The 23,026-nt window shown below is 42.8% G+C and overlaps 1 protein-coding gene across 2 annotated transcripts in view; it reads right to left on the bottom strand.

Annotated features, from left to right (window-relative positions):
- The window catches only part of LRP2 (LDL receptor related protein 2), a 348,324-nt gene that overhangs the window by 151,497 nt on the left and 173,801 nt on the right, over window positions 1–23,026 (bottom strand). For both annotated transcript variants that reach the window (XM_077447895.1, XM_077447894.1), the window contains exons 23-26: window positions 21,017–21,136; window positions 19,908–20,024; window positions 15,867–16,244; window positions 2,318–2,566 (exon numbers count right to left, since the gene is read on the bottom strand). In XM_077447895.1, coding sequence (XP_077304021.1) covers window positions 2,318–2,566; window positions 15,867–16,244; window positions 19,908–20,024; window positions 21,017–21,136 — 864 coding nt within the window. The remainder of the gene's footprint in view (window positions 1–2,317; window positions 2,567–15,866; window positions 16,245–19,907; window positions 20,025–21,016; window positions 21,137–23,026) is intronic.

Here is a 23,026-nt window from a genome sequence, read left to right as displayed (position 1 = left end):
CAACCCCTTTAAGGCCCCGTTCACACCTGAGTAATTTTCTGCTTGAAGCTTGCTCTAAAACACAAAAAAAAAAAAAAATCTCATTTCAATGGCCCCTGTTCACATCTGAGCGTTTTGTCATCTGAAGTAAAACACCTGAAGCTCAAAAAAGTGCATGAGCATCTTTTTGGCAGATTAGAAGCATTTTTGGACCCATGGACTTCAATAGAAACACCTGTATTGAACATTTTACAAGTGTTTTCTGCTCAAATAGCAGCTCTCCACCCCTAATTACCTCTCCCTAGTGCTTTCAATTGCCAAAAAGAATAAAAGCCTGAAGCTGTAAAACACTTGTAATACGCTTCTAAAATGCTTTAGAAAAGCTTGTAAAAAAGCTGCAAAAAAAGTTAAAATAAAACTCCAGTAAGTCGATGCGCTCGGGTATGAATGGAGCTTAAGCCTTTTACAGCTACTTTAAAGTGTTAATAAACCCACAACAGTAAAATCAGTCTGTATTTGCAGTAAAGCATGCTCGTTATACCAACTGTGGAACCTAAGGGGTTATTCATCTGCATTGTGTAAAAAGCCTGTTTGATCCTGTATGCACAGATCCTCCCATTCTTGCATTATACCCAAAACATTTCCAGATAAGACAGAGTTAGTGGAGTCAGTCTAGTCTCAGTTTGGTGTGTATTGCTAGAGAGTTATTTTTTTTCTTGGGAAAGTGCATATGATCAGAACAGGGCAAACTGGCACTGTCCATACAGAGGGTCAGGGGTCCTAAAACTTCATAGGGTGGGAAGCCAGTGCAGTATGAAAACTCCTCCTACAAGCTTTAACCAAACACTGATAGAAGTCATAAGACTGCTATATACTGCTGATGAAAAAGGTTATTTAGCAGTCTGTATTTACTAAAACTATTGCATTTCCATGCTCTGTGTACTGTGGGAGACCAGATATAGGGAATACAGAGTCCTGGGTTTAGTAACACTTTAAACTTCCAGTTGTGATGCAAGTAGCTTCGGGTCACATAACTCCTAAAATGTTTTATCGTTGTTAGATTCTGTTAGAGCCTTATGTATCAGCCTGCTTATACTAAGTGGTGCTGAGCAAATATATTTGGGTTTGACTTGAGGCAGGTTCAGCAAACATGTCCAAAAATCTGCAAATTGCGAACTGTAATGTGAACCCCATTGAAATCAATGGCAGGAGAGTCTCAAAAATTCAGTTCTCTCCATTTCAAAGGCATAGATTGTCAAAGGGCATGGGGAGCTGAAAAAAAAAAACGTTCCTTTAGAAAGAAGAAAAAAACAATAGCCACTAAATAACATTTCACTGCCAGCTCGTTTTCTTTTAAAGAGAGGAGAAGCAACAAAGTGCAAGAATGCTGTACAAAGTGTAATAACCCGGAATGTCCAGATTAGTCTAGAGCAGGAAGGATATGTAAAGCGTAACTCCACTTTTGTTGAGAAAAAAAAGCATCCGTGTACATTAGAAGGATTATAACAACCTTTGTTGTAGATTCCTACCTTTTGTTATTCTGAAGAAATCCATGTGTGTTTGTCTGTGTATCTGACCTGAGTGAGTCTAATGGGAGTGGTTTCATAATTATCAGTCAGCTGTGCTCCTGCAGGGCACTAATGAGGACATCTGCTGGGACTGCATCCCTTTAAAGGAGTGGTCATCAACCCTGTCCTCAGGGCACACTAACAGGCCAGGTTTGCAAGATAACTGAAATACATCACAGGCGATATCATTGGCTGCTCAGTGATTGCAGTATTCTAGTCTGCATCTCTCCAAGGTAATACATAAAACTTGGCCTGTTAGTGGGCCCTGAGGACAGGGTTGATGACCACCAATTTAGATGGGTTCCTATTGGAAATATCTCAGCCAAAAATTACATTTTTGTTGCAGGGGATGCCTGAAATCTGCCTTGTATCTTTGGCAGACTTCTGGGAAACTTGGTGAGCCAATCACACAAGCAGGAAATGATGTTTTTGGGGAGTGGTCAGTACACACTGTGTACACAACAACTCCATTTAACCATATTGCTTTGCATTGATAGAAAATTACAGCGGCTGCAGATTTAAAAGGAAAGGTAATTTTTAATAACATTCAATTACAATATGACTTATATCGCAATTGTACACTCCATATTATTTTTTTTCTTTATTTGCTATTTTTTTCCCCACGAAACTGGAGTTACCCTTTAAATATTGTCATTGGTTATAATGGGTTACTTCACCCTTATGTTCAATAAGCACCCTTTGACTTGAAGCACATAAAAAACACAGTGATTTTTTTTTTTAACCTTATAACTGTATGAATTTTTACTTACCTGAAGCTTTGCATGTCCTTCCATTTGGTTCCAGAATATAACCCTCGTCACAGTCACATCTGAAAGATCCCCTTTCATTATTACAGAACTGACTGCATATTCCCGGTGTCAGGCACTCATTGATGTCATCACATGTTTTAGAGTCATTCATGAGCTGGTAGCCAACAGGACAGGTACACTGAGCTCCGAAGGGTCCTTGAATACATCCATGAGTGCAGCCCCCATTACTGTCACTGCAGCTCTCCTGATCTGGTAATGCAAAAAAAAGCAACAAACATAGTCCATTAAAAGTCTCCAAGTGAATTATGAATTTATCATTAGGTAGGCATACCTTAAACTGAATATCTGAATTCCCACAGTCAGCCAGTCTATTAACCACTTGCCGAACACTGTCGGCATATGTACATCGGCAGAATGGCATGGCTGAGCAAATTAACACACGTGTGCGTTACTTTGAAATTCCCACCGCGCACGTGCCTGCCGCGAGTTCCGTGACCGTGCCCGCGGGACCCGCAGACTCGATCCCCGTGGCGATACCCGCGATCGTGTCACGGAGCTCAAGAACGGAGAGATGCCAATGTAAACAGCATCTCCCCGTTCTGCCTAATTACAGGACACTGATCGTCTGCTCCCTATCATCGGGAGCAGCGATCAGTGTCCACGTCACACAAGCCCATCCCCCAGTCAGTTAGAAACACTCCCCTAGGACACACTTAACCCCTCCCCGCACCCTAGTGGTTAACCCCTTCATTACCAGTGACATTTTTACAGTAATCAATGCAATTTTATAGCATTGATCGCTGAATTAATGCCAATGGTCCCAAAAATGGGTCAAAATTGTCCAATGTGTCCGCCATAATGTCGCAGTCATGATAAAAATCGCAGATCACCGCCATTACTAGTTAAAAAATATATATTAATAAAAATGGCATAAAACGATCTCCTATTTTGTAGATGCTATAATATTTGCGCAAACCAATCAATAAACACTTATTGTGATTTTTTTTACCAAAAATATATAAAAGAATACGTATGGGCCTAAACTGAGGAAAAAAAAAGTTTTTTTATATATTTTTGGGGGATATTTATTATAGCAAAAAGTAAAAAATAATGCGTTCAAAATTGTCGCTATTTTTTGGTTTATAGCTCAAAAAAAAAAACCCGCAGGGGTGATCAAATACCACCAAAAGAACGCTCTATTTGTGGGAATTTTGTTTGGGAGCCATGTTGCACAACCGTCCAATTGTCAGTTAAAGTGACGCAGTGCCGAATCACAAAAAGTGCTCTGGGCAGGAAGGAGGTAAATCCTTCCGGGGCTGAAATGGTTAAAGTGCATCTAAATCCTAGCAATAAACTTCTCCTTTTAGCTCCTTTTTGGTCAGTTTAAACATACCATTAGTAATATTTTGATATAAAATTTTGTGCAAAAACAAAATCTCTTCTGAGCTTTTTGTGAACAATGCAACACCGTCTATTATATAAAGAATGGGGGGGGGGATCTGTATTCATGCCCTAAAGATGACAACATTACACCTTCATAAATGAAGTACAAATAGCGTTGTCACCCCATGGCAAGAAGTGTGCTACTAGTAGGATCACCAGGTGAAAATAGTGGGAAAATACCTGGAAAAAATACTAATGCAGACATAACATCTAAGGACTGGTAGGGTGCAATATATTAGGTTAGAAATAAGGTGTTTGTGCGGGAACATGGGGGAACAGAGTTCCGCCACCTCCAGCACTGAATGTCTGTAATTGCAAGGGGTGCTGGGGTGTGCAGGAGGGTCTTTTCTTGCTGGATGCTGTGAAATCTTTTAACACCGGGAGAATCTATTGTTTTAGGGGGTCTATTGTTGCTGCATGGGTCTTTTGTTGCAGGGAGGGTCAGCTGTTGCTTGGGGGGACCTACTGTTGAGGGAGGGGTCTATTTTTTCTAGCTGCTGAAGGGTCTATTGATGCTGGTTGCTGGGAGATTTATTGTTGCTGGTGGGGGTCTGTTGTTGCTGCAGTGGATCTATTGGTTCTGGGGCGTTTTGTTGCGGGGGATTATATTGTTGCTGGCTTCAGGGGATCTATTTTACTGCTTTTCCTACTATCATTAACAAATTCCATACCACAAAATGATACTTGGTTCTGGATTCTCTAAATAGGGTGGTACAGGGAGGTAAATAGAAGGTGAAACCAAGGGGCGGTACTTGGAGGTGGATAGGGGGTAGAGACAAGGGTTGACTTAGAAGGGGGGAGTATTGGCACCTATTCTATGAGAGAAAAAAAAGCCCTGTTAGATACTACTGAATATTTCCTGATAATTGAGAATTGCTACTCATGTTTCTCAAGAGAAAAAGAAAAAGAATGTTTTGTCGATGGCAACCAAATAAATTACAACTGTAATTGTTCTAATGTAGGTCAGAAACCCCACAACTATTGTGTTCCTTTTGAAAGACTGTGGTTGTATATATAATGGGTGAGATAGCTGTTTACAGCACTTTTATGGTGATCTTTTGTCCTTTTATGGCCTGTTTTTTTTCCATTGTCCTTTTTATAAAAGTGGATTCAATGGTTTTGTTAGCCAAGGCTGACTGTCAGTTTCTCTTTTCTCTCAAGTTCACCATTTGCACAGTTTTACAACAGCTTTTACAATTTTTCTATATCTTTTTGAAATGTGCCACATTTATAAAAAGGAATACATGGCTTTGAGAACACAAAGATCTCATGGTGAGTTCCACTCTATGAGAGTGGTGAACGTAACTACTTGTAAAACAGTGTTTCACTCTTCTCAAACTCAGTAATTTTGTTCAGTTTTAGAAAAAAAAAAACAGTACTTATTAGAAAAAAATTTTTTATACTTGCCATTTTCCTTCTCAGCCAAGTGATCCTTCATAAATGTGGCACTAATAAGCAGATTGTGTGATAAAATGATGTTGAAAATTTGGTATGCCGCTTCTTTTATATACTGTTTGGAAGTTCCATTTTAGAGTTTAGCCCAAACTTTAAAATTACACATTGCTGCTGTGTCAAGATGTGCCATCAGTGGCAGCCGTCCCATTAAGGGTGCATGGGTGCCACCCCCCAATTCATGCGCCCAGCCCCTAATCTACATGCAGGGTGCCGGACGCATTGATTTCAATGGGGTTTTTTTTTAAATTAGAGCCCAAGGCTCTAATTAGCTTAGAAAAAGGGTGGGCTCAGGGAGCAGAGCTCTGCGCCCCGAGCCCACCTAGTTGTATGACAACAGTGAATTAATATTCACTATTGTCTTCCTGCTTCTCCTCCCAGCCAATCAGGAAGCAGGTCCTGAGACCCGATTGGCCAAGAGAAGAACCGTATTGGCCAGCACCGGGGAGGATGTACTGGGAGATCCGGGAGATGGCTGTCCCCATCGGAATGATCGCTCTGCTCGGCATTCCTGCCAACACAGCCAGCCACAACAAGCCAGACTGTGTGAGTACCACCCACCGACCAACCCACATGAAGAGTATGTTAGGGATAGGGACATAGGAATCTGATAACCGTCCGACTGACCGAATAGAGGGGGTAGATGTGGGTCGGGTAGTTTGTTTGCCACCTCCCCAAAAATGGAGCACCAGCCACCACTGTGTGCCATAAAAGCCATAACTGTAAATAGCTAATTTAAATACTTTTCCTGCCACCTGCGATGATAAATTCGGGTCTTGAGAAATGAACCCCCAAAGTCTGGGAAATCAACACTTCTGAAAGGGTTGCTCTTCACAGTCACCAACTCCCCACCCCCACAAGCTTTCACTAGTTCTTCCTGCTGACCCCACGTCACTATTGTATCCTGTAGTGTAGTGGGTGGAGGTCAGACAGAGGAACTACTAAGAGCTGACATTCTGGGGTTGATTTTCTCTGTGCAGTTGCTCCACAGCTTAGTAAATGTAAACTTTCACTTCACAAAGAACATGCAAGGATTTTATTTTTATTTTTTAAATGTATTTTTGCTTGCACATGATTGGATGATGGAAGTCAGCATAGCTTCTGCTCATTTACCAAGCTGTGTAGCAATCGCAGTAAGCCCTTGTACACACGGTCAGACATTCTGTCAACCAAATCCGTTGGATTCTGTCAGACGGATTTTGTCCGAAACTGTTGCATACACACGGTCGGACAAAGTTGCCGGAAAATCAGATTGTACATAACGTGATGACGTTATTTCATTACGACGGGACTACGTTCAGGCTAGTAGCCAATAGCTTTGGTCTAGGAATTTGATCTGAGCATGCGTGGCACTTTGTCCGTCGGAGTAGGCTACACATGATCGGAGTATGTCCGATCGGAGCATTTTGGTCAGAAAATTTTACGGACAAGTTGGAAAACTTGGTCTGTCGGATACTCCAACGGAAACAGTCCAATGGAGACCACACACAGTCGGATTATCCGACAAAATGGTCAGATAGGACACATTCCGTCGGAATCTCCGACCGTGTGTACAAGGGCTTAGAGTGCAACTGCACTTTGCAAAGTGCACAGTGTATTTGCCTTAGTAAATCAACCACTCTGTTTCGTTGGTTACCTTAGTGGACTTTGGGGGATTATTTTCCAAGATCAGTGTAGAGATTCAGAAACATGGGTGACAAGGAAGATAGATATTTACATTCATCGTTTAGGTATGGCTTTTATGGCACATTTTTGATATAGCCAAAAAGTTGTTTCAAGAAGTATACAGAGCTTAGAAGGTTATTAAAGCTACTTCTGCAACTTCAAAGTAAAGCTGAAGTAATTCACAAGAAAATAATTAGAAAAAGAGGACTGTACCTGGTTTTGATTCATCTGAAATTTTGCATCGATTTAAGAGAAAGAAAGAGAAAAAGTGAGAATCAATTAAAAATCAAAAGTGAATCATGCACATTAGATTAAATATTAATGATTAGAAGATCATTATCATAATAATTTGAAGAAAATTAAAAAAGGCCATTACATCACATGTATTACCATTGCTTTTAAAGGTCAGCTATCAAGATCATTTAAAGTATATGTAAAGTCAAAAGTTTTTTTTTTCATTTTGGATAGAATAGGGAAGGGATTTTTTTGTCATCTGTGTCTCTTTAGGGAGGTTTCCCTTCACGTTCTATCCTGTAGACTCAACGGGAAATGAGAGGGGATCTTTCCATTGTGAGATCATTCCCTTTTTAGACAGTTGTCAGGGAACATGTGTCCCCTTTGAAAAATGTCCCCTGTATTCCTTCTCTGGTGACTACTCAAATTTTTACATTTACCCTATTTTCGTTCCAAGTGATGTTGGTGATCAGGGCAATTAGAAAGTGAATTTCCCTAACAGGGATACAGACAACAAAAAAACTTGGCAAAAATTCCAATCCTTCAGAACTCTATACAATTTAAAAAAAAAATCTGTTTTGTCTTCCGTTATACTTTAAGAAGTGATTATGCAAGCATGATTTTGTCTGATGGTGTTTCTACTACATGCAGAATAATTAAAGCTGAACTCCAGATAAACAGTTAAATATACAGCTGAAAAACATATATTGGAACAGTTTTACCTGCCAAAAGATTTGCATTTCTGTCTGCCACACAGCACGGTCAGGTGGATAATCTGATGTTTCTCCACTTCACATAAAGCGTTATTAAAACCAAAACCAAAAGCGTAATATATTACAGCTTAACAGTGCAGCCATCACATCTAAGAATTGATAAGCTGCAATGTAATACATTTTTGCTTTTGGGTTTAATACTACTTTAAATAATGGGGTAGGCAACCTGGGGCCCTCCAGCTGTTGTGGAACTACATTTCCCATGAGGCATTGCAAGGCTGGCAGTTACAATTACTCCCAGAGGCATGATGGGACTTGTAGTTCTACAACAGCTGGAGGGCCCCAGGTTGCCTATCCTTGGCCTAGCCTGTATTTATTTGCACAATGAAGGTGAAGCAAAGGACTAATGAGCTCATCCTTCTGCTCACTCTATTATTGCCTTCTGTCAGGATGTTCTTTGTCAGCACATGTAAATGCAGGACACCTGATTGGCCCCAGTTGCTGTGCTGCCCCTCTTTCTCCTAGTCTGCTGTGCAGATGATTACTGGAAACTAATACCAAGTCAGTATATGAGGTGTATCTAAAAGGTTTGCAGAATGGTCTGATATTTCAATGGCAACATGTGCCAGGTGGGTGCGCATGCACATGGCTATCCAGAGGCACTTTGAGAAATGCCACTTAGCGTGGAGTACACGTGAAGGCCAGGGTTAACCTGCTGCGGGCAGGTACTAGTCAGTGTGAGAGGTAGGGTCATAGTGCAATGGAGAAACAAGATTGGCGACTGACTCTGCGATTGATGGTACTTGGCATTAGCAAGGACACGGTGTGCACCATCGTCTGAGAAGGTTTGGGTAAGTTGAAGATCCGTTCCCGTTTTGTGTCACACAAGCTGACAGATGAACAGAAAGCAAACAGGAGGGGGCGTGGCTTGCCGGCTAGTGCGGATGGCTGACTGATTCCTCTGCTCCGCAGTAAACCAGCCACAGCGACAATACAATCAGCTCTAGAGAAGGGAGAAAACGATCCTAAGGCATCTGAAAGCCTCACACAGTAAGCGGTCATGCTTAAAAGGAGAAAGAGATCCTCTCTCCCTAAAAAATTGACGGATTATTTCCCCTCACCTGACGAGCTGGGCAGTCAAAATGGCGGCGGCGGCGGCCGTGATTCCTCAGCGCGGTCCTCCTCCTCACAGCCATCTCAGAGTTCCCTGCTGGCCTCGGGACCCCAGCACTTACACACCGCTCAGGGTGAGTGTTCCCCACCTACATCTCCTACAACATCCAGCCCTGCTAAGTCCAGGCTCAGGACGGAGGAGCCATTACATCCTCCCTCAGCTCCCAGCATGTCCTCCCTCCCCCCACCGCACCAGGCCTCTGTGCTGGAGACTTTCCCTGCCTCAGATCAACCTCTCTCAGAGAACACTATGAAGAGCATGCTGCTCTCACTGAGGCAGACACTGTATTCTGATATATCTTCAGCAGTCTCATCACTATCTATAGTAGTAAACCAACATGACACTGCTATTACCCATATAGAGAATAAATTGGGAGACATGCTTACTGCACATAATGATTTGGTTGACGGATTTGCAGACCATGAAGACGAGCTCCAATTAATCAACCTTAAAATCGCAGATTTGGAAGATCGTTCCAGAAGGAACAATATTAAATTCCGCAATGTTCCAGAATCGATCCAACAACCCGAGCTCATACAATTTATACAAGCACTGATGCAGGCTCTTTTACCTGACCTGACTACCCGTGATCTAGAAATTGACAGAGCACACAGAATCCCCAAGCCGTCGCACCTTCCTGCTTCTACTCCCAGGGATGTATTGGCGCGCATCCATTTTTTTTCTGTCAAAGACAGGATTCTAAACGCAGCCAAAAGAGCAACGAATCTCCCTGATCCCTTCACCAACATTGCATTGTATGCGGATCTCTCAAAAGCAACGATGGATAATCGCAGACAACTTGTCACCATAACAAAAGCGCTTCGAAATCATAATATACCCTATAAATGGGGCTTCCCTACTAAGCTTCTTATCACGCATCAAAACAAAACTCATGCAGTGCGTACCCTCCCTATGGGGCTTTCTCTCCTGAAACAATGGCGTATCATTCCAGACGACTCGCTGACCCCTTCTGTCCAAATGCCGACTCTCATGGAAACCGGAGGGGATCCCTCTGATGGACATCCTGCGTAGCCTTTACCCTTCTTTACAAAGCCACTATGGCTGGCTAACTGCAGCATTCCTATCCAGCACCTGCTTGCCTGTTTAGAGATCCTTGTCCCACGTTGCGGACGTAAGATCTCTCTACCCCGCTTTCTTTTTTTCAGTAATTTCTGCACATTGAGCTCAGACCCTTTTTCGTTACTGAGCTCTCACTTTTTAATCCCTATCCCTCGTCCACACCCGGCACCAGTTACTCTTCTTTCACTTCTTCTCCTGCATTGCATCAGGCATCTAGCACTATAACATATAGCGCACTCCTCCCATAGTCGGACTAGCAAAACAGCCCTACATATAATACTACTCTGCTGTTTCTACGGACGTCCATACCTCTATCCAATCCTAAGAATGGCTTTCAAACTAGTCTCTATTAACGCAAGGGGCTTAAACTCCCCTCAAAAACGATCTGCACTCATTAAAGAGACTACCAACCACAAAGCTGACATCCTCTTAGTACAAGAGACTCATTTTGCAGCTGCAAAATCTCCTACACTCAAGATAAAAAACTATGACCATATTATCTTAGCCTCAGGGCCGAAGAAAAGAAATGGTGTACTCACTGCTATACGAAACACTGTACAGTTTACGCTACATCAATCAATTGTCGATCCACAAGGCAGATTCCTAATTATAGTCTGCGACATTAACCAAACTACCTACACTCTGGTGAATGTATACGGCCCAAATACACATCAACTGCGTTTCCTCAACCGACTATACAAAAAAGTCACGCAAATTCGAAAAGGGATGCTACTCATGGGTGGAGACTTTAACATTATTGGAGATTCCTCTTTAGACGCTACCTCTAAACCTAAAACCCAACGGTCCATGCTGAATCCCTTTCTTCATGCAAATGACCTCTATGATCCTTGGAGGTGCCACCACAGCAATGAACGGGACTTCTCCTACTTCTCCTCATCACAACTTTCTTATTCCAGAATTGACTTCTTTGTTGTTGATAGACTTACCTTGCAAGATGTAACGAAATCTGAGATAGGCAGTATCACGTGGTCGGATCACGCACCTGTCTCACTTTATGTGGGAAACTGCAGACTTAACACTGCCCGGTTGTGGAGACTTGACTCTTCTCTCCTCTCGGATCCCAAGGTTATTCAGCTTCTCACTGCTGAACACCAATTGTATTTCCAAACCAATGATCAACCGAGCACTGATAAGTTTGTACTTTGGTCAGCTTATAAAGCTTACATGCGTGGCATTCTAATTAAGTTACATAGTAATGTTAAATACCAGAGGTCGCAGCAAGTTGACGAGGTCCTCCGCCAAATTGCTCTCCTGGAACATCAAAATAAACAGAAACCCTCCCAAAAATTGACTGATGAGCTCCTAGAACAGAGGCAGAAACTCCGATCTCTTTTACTTTCCAAATTTGAGCATAATCTCAAACTGACCAAAGCCAAATACTATGCCTTAGGCAATAAAGCTGGTGCTCTACTAGCCAGACAGGTCAAAGCTCAACGCCTTAAAAATAAGATAAGTTCCCTCAGGCACCCTACCTCCGACACACTCTTGACAAATCCTCAGGATATAGCTAATGCCTTTAGCGACTATTACTCTTCGCTATACAACCTGGCTAATGATGCAGATACCCCTCAACCCAATGACCAAATTATCCAAAATTTTCTATCCTCATTAGATCTTCCGACTATAACTAGCCATCAACTAGAGGAGCTATCCCGTCCATTCTCCTTAGATGAAACCCTAACGGCCATCAACTCTCTTCCGCTTCACAAATCTCCAGGTGAAGATGGATACACTAATGAATTCTATAAATCTTTTGCCGCCATTATTGCTCCCCATCTTACGGACCTCTTCAACTCTGCTGCCACCTCTGGTTCTCTACCGGTAGATATGCTGCGTTCCACCATCACCACTATTCCCAAACCGGAAAAAGACCACACCTCCACAAAAAATTACAGACCTATCTCTCTCCTCAACACCGATATAAAAGTATTTGCTAAAATTATTGCTTCTAGACTTGTAGACTATCTTCCCGACCTTGTGCACCCTGATCAAGTTGGCTTTATGCCAGCTAGGCAAGCTCCGGACGCCACTAGAAGGGTCCTTAACCTAATTCACCAGGCCACCCAAACTCGAACGCCTTCTCTGCTGTTGTCGCTAGACGCAGAGAAGGCGTTCGACAGGGTGCATTGGGGATTCCTCAAAGACATACTAACCAAATTTGGCATCACAGGATGGTTCCAAGCGGCCATACTCTCATTGTACTCAAATCCTTCGGCCAGAGTACTGACTAACGGTACTCTTTCTAATCCCTTTAAGATTTCTAATGGTACTCGCCAAGGATGCCCGCTCTCCCCTCTCATCTTTGCCCTGATTATGGAACCCCTTGCGGCAAGGATTAGAGAGGACAAGCGCGTCTCAGGACTTATACATAACGGCACTGAACATAAAATCTGTCTATTTGCTGATGATGTAATTTTAATGGTCACGAACCCAAATATCTCCATACCTGCAATTCAAGACATCATTAGCCAATTTAGTGCGGCCTCCTACTACAAACTTAATTCTTCAAAATCCTTAATCCTTCCACTTAATCTCTCGCATAGACAACAATCTCTTTTAGAAAGTACTCTCCCCTACTCTTGGACTAAAAGCTCTCTCCCATATCTTGGAATAAATTTAGCCCCTACCCTGTCCCAACTTTATGACCTCAACTATCGGGCCTTCCAAAAACGGCTACCTCATTTGCTGAATCAGTTGCGCACAACGGGTCTCTCCAAACTAGGTCGTATAGCATCTTTTAAAATGCTAATTCTCCCTAAGTTACTTTACCTTTTTAGGACTGTAATCTCACCAATACCCCACTCCTTCTTCACCTCCATTCAAAAACAAATCTCCAGATTTATATGGGACAATAAACCACCACGTTGTGCCCAATATATCCTAACCAGACATCACAGAAAAGGAGGGACCGGCCTTCCTAATATTCAGAATTATTATTACGCCTCCATTTTAGACCAACTATACTATTGGTGGCATCCAACTCCTAATAAGGCCTGGTCTATTTTAGAATCCCTATCACTCCATCCTAACACCCTACGGGAATCTCTGCTCGCTACTTCAGCAGGCTTCCCTTTCCCTTCAACTCATAAATCCCCGGCCATAATGGCCTCTTTAACAGTCTGGAAGAAAGTCACCCAGAGGAAAATCTTAGATCAACCGAGTCACCTATTACAAATTCCATTTGGATCGATACTGTCACACTTACCTGGCGTAAATTTAAACACTTGGTTGAAATGTAAAATATCTACTTTATCAGATCTATACCACACTAACCACAACCTGAAAACCTTTACTACTCTCCAAAACGAATTTGGCCTCCCCGACACTGAAACATTCACATATATTAGGATCACACACCTTCTTCGCCATACCAACCTTTCTACAGTCCTGACTTTTCCTGAGAAATTCCACGATTTTTACACTAACTCAACATATCCGAAACGTGGTATTTCTTTGATGTACTCTATTCTAAATGATAATCGACCTTACTCGCACATACCATCTTTATCCAGATGGGTTGACGAACTAAACACTCAGGTCACACCTGACATGTGGACACGTGCCTTTAGATTCACTTACACAGCCTCCCGCTGCTCTAATCATTGGGAATCTTACCAAAAAACACTCCATAGATGGTATCTCACACCTTATCGTCTCTCTAAATTTTTCCCAGACCATCCTTCTACCTGTTGGAGATCATGTGGAAGTACCGGTACCATAGCGCACACCCTATGGTTTTGCAAATCTTTGAGTTCCTTCTGGAAACAAATTTTTGCCTTGATATCAAACCTGTCACAAATCCCTACACCTCCCGACCCTTCATTGGCTCTTTTGCATTTTAATATTGACAAATTTCCAACGAATACACGAGTTGTGATCATACATCTACTTCTTGCAGCGAAACTGAACATAACTAAACTTTGGAAAACCTCTTCTTCTCCTTCTCTCATACACACAATTGCAGACTTAAACTTTCAATGTGAGATGGAAAGGATAGTAGCTCGAAAACAATTAAGTATGAAAAAGTTTCTTTCTGACTGGCGTATTTGGCTTTCGCACCCGAAATGTACGGTAACTACCTAATCTTAGTTCCTACTTGATATTCCTTATCAATAGTATTGTCCGACTGATGTACTTTCATCTGTAACCATTCCCTCCTGATGTATCCATTGTGTTCCTAACTGGTGCTATCCTATCTATTCTCTTCCCCCTTTCCCAACGACTGGAGATATTACATATCTACTCTATTGTTCTAATATTTGTACCCAATATTATTTCACCTAGTTTGCATATTAGACTAGCTATGTGTTACGTTACTCTGATCTATAGGATCTGTATCTGCATCTCTAGTCGGAACCTCTGATAAGCTGTTATAAATTGTTTATCTTGTTTCAAACACTGAAATTCAATAAAGAAATATTGAAACTAGAAAGCAAACAGGATGGAACCAGTGGTGGCCTGTCCATTAGGGGCACTAGGGCGCCGCCCCCTCTCTCCAGCCACCCCCCTATATGCAGTGGATAGATTCATCCACAGCTGCCGCGGTCGCCCCCTATTCACGTGTCCGGCCCCTTTCGGATCACCGGGCATATGAATTACAGCATGCAGGTTTTTTTTTAAGAACCTGATTAGAGCCAGAGGCTCTAATAGGCTTCAAAATAGGGTGGACTCGGGGTAAAAAAAGCATTGTGTCTGGAGCCCACCCAGGTGTGTTGCAACAGCGAATGAAAATTCGTTGCAACACCGATCCACCTCCTGGCCAATTGGGAAGCAGGTATGAAACCTGTTTCCCTATCGACCAAAATGTCAGGCAATCCCATTGGATGCCTAGCACCGGGAGGAGCAGAGAGGAGACACCATGAAAGCTGCTCCAGGAGAGGACAATGGAGGAGCTTTCCCTGAGCCCGCCACACTGGAAGATGGGCACATCCGACCACTGCTCTCACATCCAGGATAAGGACAGCGGGTGGTGGTGGTGGTGGGGGTGTGTGTGTGTTAGAGCCATGCCGCGGAGAGGGGGGTAGGTGGTGGTTGTGCTAGTGCCACTCCACCGGCGGCCCGGGGGGGGGGTTGTTTGCCACCCCCCCAAAAAAAACTCATCAGGCGTAACTGGTTTGAACCCTCTGGAGATTTCATTACCATGTGTGACCAGGATCCATCTTTTCTGCGAACCACTGTCACAGGGGAGGAGACCTGGTGCTACCAGTTCGAACCCGAATCCAAGTAGCAATTGATGGAATGGCGCTCATCATCTTCCCTACGACCCAAAAAATCTCTGACTGATAAGCTCCATGAAAGGCACATGTTTTGCAGATGAGGCTGCAATCCAAGAATGTGCGACAGCGGTTCTGTGACCGATTCCTAAAAAGGCTTTGCTGACAGTTTCCAGAAGCTTTATTAACATTGCCAAAAATGTGTTGTGAAAGATGGCAATTATTTTTCTTTGTTTTCTTCCTTATTGTTCTTTTTTTTTGATACCATTCACCAAACTTTCTAGACAGACCTCGTAAGGTGCTTACACTAGTTTTTTTTTGCATATTTTTTCTAATACATTAAATGATTTTCTTCACGATACATAACTACATTAACTGTTATTTAGAAAATTTTCGTGGAGTTAAGCTTTAATTTAGCATGAAAGAAAAAAAAGATCTAAGAACATTTTCCCTCTGGGGATAATCCAGGATGTTAAAACCTAACGCTGGCAGAGCCTTCAGACTGTAACAAACCATAACAATGGTAGAAGTTTGGTTTCTAAGAACATACTTACTGCAAAGTGGAGACTCGTCTGCCCCATTGGGACAGTCTGGTGTGTTATCACATACTTTACTGATATTGACACAGATGCTAAGCCCCGGGCACTGCCATTGCCAACTGGGACAGCGGAAAGGTGGAGTTGGGCAGTCTTTCTCATCACTCATGTCACGACAATCGTTGTCCCCATCACAGATCCATGACCGAAAAATGCAGTTTCCATTGTCGCACTGGAAGTTAGAGGGGGAACAGGTCCTTACTGGGCAGCTGTGATGTTCATCTGAACCATCAACACAGTCCGGATGTCTGTCACATTCCCACTGTGATGGGATACAAGACCCATCGGACTGACACTGGAATTCATGTTGATGGCACATTCCTGCCGGTCTTGTTGCTGAAAGCATAGAAAGAAATTATTTTCATTTGGCACACTGTTTTATTAAAAATGAAAAATGTTCCTACTTGTAAAAAAAAAAAAAAAAAAATGTTTTTTTACCATGGGCTAAGAAAGTGGATAAAAATTTACTAAAATAAAAAAGGCTAATGGTTTATAGAACTGATAGAGACCATCCAGTATAAAACAGACTTTATTGCTTTGGGGGGGGGGGGGGGGGGGGTCATCTACTAATACCCCTATACACCTGGTATTTTGTACTAGCTTGCCAATAAATGCCCACTAATACCTGGATATCTGGTATTAGACAAATAGTTTACCAATTAAGTCGTACCCGCAACTGCTATTTTGTCCCCAGCTCACCAATTAAAGCCCACCCACACCTGGTATTTAGTAACAGGCTCACCAGTTAGTGCCCACTCACTTCTGGTATTGGTAACTGGCTCAGAAATTTACACCCACCCACAGTTACTATTTTGTACCTTGCTCACCAAATATAGCCCTCTCACACCTACTGCTGGATAAATGGCCAACCAGATAATGCCCATCCAAACCTGCTATTTAGTAAATGGCTCATCCAACGAATGCCCACCCATACCTGCTGTTTGGTAACTGGCTCTCAAGTTAAAGTGTTTGTAAAGTCGCATAGTGACATAGTCACATAGTGACTTTACATGTATCCCCTTCAGATTATGCTACCATTAACTACTGTGTATGTGTTTTTTTGTTTTGTTTTTTATAAAAAGGCTAAATACCCTTTCTCACGCCACAGCTGTGTGGTCACATGATCCCCCTCAGCGTGATCCGCATAACGGCGGTGTGGGAAAAGGTATTTACACATACACAGTAGTTAATGGCAGCATAGAGGGGATAAGTGTATATTAGCTGCATATTGCAGCTGAATAGCAGTGGGAGGGGTAGGGAAGGAGAGCCCTTCTCACGCTGACAGGCAGGGAGGGAGGGAGAGAGGAGAGAGACTCACAGCAGAGTAGAGGGATGACGGAGGCACATAACCTGACCACGGTTATCATGGCTCACCAGCCATGATTATCGTAGTCAGCACAGACAGAGGGGCACAGGAACAGGCAGAATCAACCAGCACTGTGCTATAGATCAGTAGTTCTCAACCTCGATCATCAAGTAATCCCAACAGGCCATATTATGGGAATTTCTCTCAGATAAAATAGCTGTTCAAAATACCAAGCCATTGACTCTGATTTAAAGCACCTGTGCAAGATAAAGGAAAACCTGAACACATGGCCCGTTGGGGGTACTTGAGGACCAAGGTTGAGAACCACTGCTATAGATCATGCCTTCAAGGAACAGGATCTTTGTTTGTTTTTTAGGGTTACAACCACTTTGACCTTCCCAGATCAAGATTAACCACTACAGATCCGCGCTATTGCCAAATGACGGCATTAGCGCGGACCTACATTTCCGGGACTACGTCTATTGACGTCGTCCCGGTTACGAGCGGCCTGCGCGCCCCCTGAGGGGCGCGCGCGGCGCGCTCTGTGATCGGCGAGTCCGTGAGACTCGCCTGATCACCGATCCGTGTAAGGGGTCGATCCCGACCCCTTATCACGTGATCAGCTGTCAGCCAATGACAGCTGATCATGTGATAGAACGGAGCCGGTAATCGGCTATTATTCCGGCTATTAGAGAAAAAAAAAGCCGATCACCGGCGGCCGTGATCGGGACATCAGTCCCGATCACGGCCATCAATACAAGGGACCACCTGCCTGTGCCCACCTGCCTCCCGCAGTGCCATCCTGAAGTAAAATAAAAGCAAAAGTAAGTGCCCCCCGTCAGTGCCCCCCGTCAGTGCCCATAGTGCCCACAGTGCCACCCACAGTGCCACCCACAGTGCCACCCCACAGTGCCACCCACAGTGCCACCCACAGTGCCACCCAATCTGCCTCAAAGGTGCTGCACCCCAGTGCCGCCCATCAGTGCCCAGCAGTGCCGCCCATCTGTGCCCAGCAGTGCCGCCCATCAGTGCCCAGCAGTGCCACCTATCAGAGCCACCTATCAGTGCCACCTATCAGTGCCCATCAGTCCCATCTATCTGTGGTACCTATCAGTGCCCATCCGTGCCACCCATCCGTGCCACTTATCCGTGCCACCCATCCGTGCCATCTTATCTGTGCCCATCTTTGCCCATCAGTGCCGCCTTATCTGTGCCCATCGGTGCCGCCTTATCTGTGCCTATTAGTGCCGCCTTAACTATGCCTATCAGTGCCCACCGGTGCAGCCTATCAGTGCCCACCAATGCAGCCCATCAGTGCCCACCAATGCAGCCCATCAGTGCCCACCAATGCAGCCTATCAGTGCCGCCTAATCAGCGCACTTCAATGAAGGAGAAAAATGACCCGTTTGCAAAATTTTATAACAAACTATTAAAACATGATTTTTTTTTTTTTGCATCTTTTTTTGTTTGTTTAGCAAAAAATAAAACTCCGAGCTGTAACTAAATACCACCAAAAGAAAGCTCTATTTGTGGGAAAAAAATGATAAAAATTTCATTTGGGTACAGTGTTGTATGACCGCGTAATTGTCACTCAAAGTGCATCAGCGCTGAAAGCTGAAAATTGGTCTGGGACTGAGGGGGGTTTAAGTGCCCAGTAAGCAAGTGGTTAAAAGACTCCACAAAACAATAGTGTGCTACATTTATTAGGATAATCACTGTTACAGTAAAACCACCAATGGACTATAAAGAAGCAAGAGAATCCAAAAGCGCAGTCACTTTTGCTGCCTTCAGCATTTTGCAAGCAAGTGCATGTTACTTATTTTATTAAAGTAGAACTCCAAAGATATGTAAAAAAAAATGTCAACAGGCAGGATTTTTAATGCAGAAGAAACATATCTTGTCTCCTCTGCATTAAAGTTCCTTACCTGCCCGTGTTGTACAATAAGCTGCAGTGTAGACTTTCAGCAATTCAGAGTGACTGATCTCCCCTGCATGTGCGGGAGTGACGTCATTTTGGGCCTGGCCAATTAAAATGGCCTAGGAATGATATCCGGAGGCTGTAGGGCTTCAGTGGCCGGTCATTAACTCCAGGGGGGCACAGCGCTGGAGAACAGGCAAGTATATTTCTGCTTTAATATTAATACAACTGTTACTAGCCATGGGTTTTTGAGGGCTGTTTTTGCACTCTTATGGACTCATTCAAAACTAGAAAAGGGTTGTGCAAACTGCAGTAACCCATAGCAACCAATAACATGAAAAATGAATGTCAGACCAGATAAAAACATATTTTTTGACTTGTTGCTATGGGCTACTGCATTTGCCATATATTTTGGCCTTAGCACTGCTTTGTTAAATTGGCTTGGCTATATACCTCACCAGTATGTGTTTTTTATGTGGCTTACATGCCAACAAAAGTTGGTCATTGTTTTATTACATTAGGCATGAAATTATCTTATATTATATAACTGTTGGTGTTTGAATAGGAACTTCCGTCAGCTACGTTTTTTTCAATGGACTTATTCTTCCATAAAGCTCAACTTGTCAGAAAATGCCCCATCCATTTATTGCTAATTTTAATAAGTTTACAGTTTGAGAAATACACTTCATTTTTTTCCCCCACATTGTCCAATCGGAGCCAAATCACTGAGAAGTCCTTACACTTTTAATTACCGTATGTGTATTTATTTACTTACGACAGTTGGCTTCATCAGAGTGGTCATTACAGTCAAAGACGCCATCACATTGGTAGAAGAAATTGATGCACTGGTTACCGCTTGCACATGCAAACTGGGAAGACGTGCAGTTGTAAACTATGCAAGAAAAGAACAATATTAGTCCTTGCCATTATTATATGGTTTCATTTAAAGCCTAAGTTTACTTAAAAAAATAAAAAAATCAGCACAAGGGACATAATTCACCTTCAGTGTGGTGCAGTTGGGATATAAAAAAGCTGTGACAGGCACTCGTTTCGAGTGCCCAACTATGATCGTCATTTCCACTCAGCTCAACCATTCATAGAAGTCGCACTACAACTTCAATGAATGAAACGTGATCTATGAATGGAGGGGGGTGGAAACCGTGAGCATAGCCAGGCACTCTTGATAAGTGCTTGCGACAGCTTCTTAGTTCGATTAACCCTTGCTACACCAGATTACATTTTTTTTTTACATTGCATTGGAGGAGGAAGATTACCACTGAACTAGGAGGCAGAAGCACAAGGGACACATCACACTGAGGTAAGAAAAGCACCTTGTGCTTAACTTGTATTTCTTTTTTTTGGTAAACTTAGACTTTAAAGAGATTATGACGAGTGGAATGCACAATTTTTAATTCTAAATTTATGTGGACAGTATCAGTATATCAAGAATAAATAGGAGCAAAAGCATAAAAAAGTAAAATCATATTGTTTGCTAATTTGAAATCTTAAAGAAACAGATACAGAAGGATCAAGATGCATGTAATGCAATCTCTCTCCAACTCACGTACTATTGGCTGTGACTTCCTTCTCAGACTGTACTATATTACTACAGTTTTCCTCTACTCCATCTGTAAAGCTGTCACATTACTAATGGCTACAGCTAGGATGCACTCACAAATAGATAAATTATTGAAAGCGTTTGTTCTGTTCTTTTGTAAAACAATAGACCTACTGATCAGATCACCAGGTAAAAAAAGGAAAGAAAGCCTACAAAAGAAAACAAATGCAGCCACTGCTCTAAGAATTGATACGCTGCAATATAATAAAGGCTTGCTCTTGGATTAAACATAGCTTTAAGTATATTCTTTTAAAATGAATACTTACTGCAGCCTTGCTCGTCAGAACCATCCACACAGTCTTTGTCTCCATCACAGGTGTAAGATGGGTCAATGCAGCGATGATCTGGACACTGGAACTGCCCTGGTTCACAGGTGCTGCTAATATCTGCAATCATTACACTCATCATATAATATTCAGTGCCGATTATTTTAACAGTGTTAAGAGTGTCTAATACAAATGGAGACCTAGAAATGCACAATTGCCATAAAAAACCTGAAGCAGGTATCAGTCATTCTGTATAACCTCCTAACAGCCACTTACAGTATACCCACGACATGTAAAACTCATGTCAGTGGGTATTGCTTTCCTATGTTTGATGCACATTTGGAGTGCAAATCAAATGCAGGTCAATAAATTGCCATTGAAACTACTGTAATTGAGCAGGACACACAGTACAGAGGCTGATTTGTTTTGAATTGTGAAGTGCTGTGTTACTTTAGATCAGGGGTCTCCAAACTTTCTAAACAAAGGGCCAATTTACTGTCCTCCAGACTTCACGGGGGCCGGACTGTGGCCATTGGGAGTAGAAACTATTCATCATTGGTATTAGGGGGAGGAATAGTTCCATATCACTGATGTCAGTGGGAGAAATAGTGCCCCGTCATTGGTATCAATGGGAGGAATAGTGCCCCATAATTGGCATCAGTGGGAGGAATAGTGCCCCATAATTGGCATCAGTGGAAGGAATAGTATCCCATCATTGGTATCAGTGGGAGGAATAGTGCCCCATCATTGGTCTTAGTGGGATGAATAGCGCCCCATCATTGGTCTTAGTGGGAGGAATAGTGCCCCATCGTGGGTGTCAGTTTGAGGAATAGTGCCCCATCATTGTCGTCAATGAGAGAAATAGTGCCCATTGTTAATGTCAGTAGCATATATATTGCCCCATTGTTGGTGTCAGTGGAAGGAGTAGTGTCTTGTATCAGCGGGAGGAGAAGTGCCCCAAGGGCCAAATAAAGGGCCACAGTTTGGAGACCCCTGCTTTAGATGAAGCATGTCCTATTGAGCTCTGAACTGCAAGCAATGCAGGTCAAATGTACTTTTTATTGTTAAACCGTGCATTTGCCATTCAAATGTTGTGTTTGGGTTTAAACTGCGATTGTAGCTGTAGTTAAGAACTGAGAGACTAGCTCCTCATCAGGTCCACCTTGCTTTAGATAGAAAGGTATTGGTAGTGGGCAGTTTTGAAAGCTGCTATAGGTATGAATAATGGTTTTGGATCCACCCACTGCCATGTGCTGTCAATCAACAGCAAGGTGAACCTGATGGGGAACTAGTCTTTCAGCTCCCCATCAGACATTGCCCCCAAACTACAAATCTCCTCAGTCATGCATTTGTCTGTGTGAAAGCACAGTGGCTGCTGGGAAGCGAGTGCACTGAGGGATGGATATTTCAACCTCAGCGCCAAGCTCCAACAAATTCAAGTATCTTTCTCTGATAGGTACAGTTGTGCTCATAAGTTTACTTACCCTGCAGAATTTATGATTTCTTGGCCATTTTTCAGAGGATATGAATGATAACACAAAAACCTTTCTTTCACTCATGGTTAGTGTTTGGCTCAAGCCATTTATTATCAATTAACTGTGTTTTCTCTTTTTAAATCATAATGACAACAGAAACTACCCAAATGACCCTGATCAAAAGTTTACACACCCCAGTTCTCAATACCGTGTATTACTCCTTTAACATCAATGACAGCTTGAAGTCTTTTGTGGTATTTGTGGATGAGGCTCTTTATTTTCTCAGATGGTAAAGCTGCCCGTTCCTCTTGGCAAAAAGCCTCCAGTTTCTATAAATTCTTGGGCTGTCTTGCATGAACTGCACGTCTGAGATCTTCCCATAGTGGCTCAATGATATTGAGGTCAGGAGACTGAGATGACCACTCCAGAACGTTCACTTTATTCTGCTGTAGCCAATAGCAGGTCGACTTGGCCTTGTGTTTTGGATAATTGTCATGTTGGAATGTCCAAGTACATCCAATGCGCGGCTTCTTGG

This window comes from Lithobates pipiens, unplaced genomic scaffold, assembly GCF_037356315.1.
Source record: "Lithobates pipiens isolate NorthernLeopardFrog02 unplaced genomic scaffold, aLitPip1_a1.2 Scaffold_22, whole genome shotgun sequence".
NCBI classification, from domain to species: domain Eukaryota; kingdom Metazoa; phylum Chordata; class Amphibia; order Anura; family Ranidae; genus Lithobates; species Lithobates pipiens.
The sequence above is the reverse complement of the archived record's forward strand: the minus strand, read 5'-3'. Positions and strand labels throughout refer to the sequence as shown.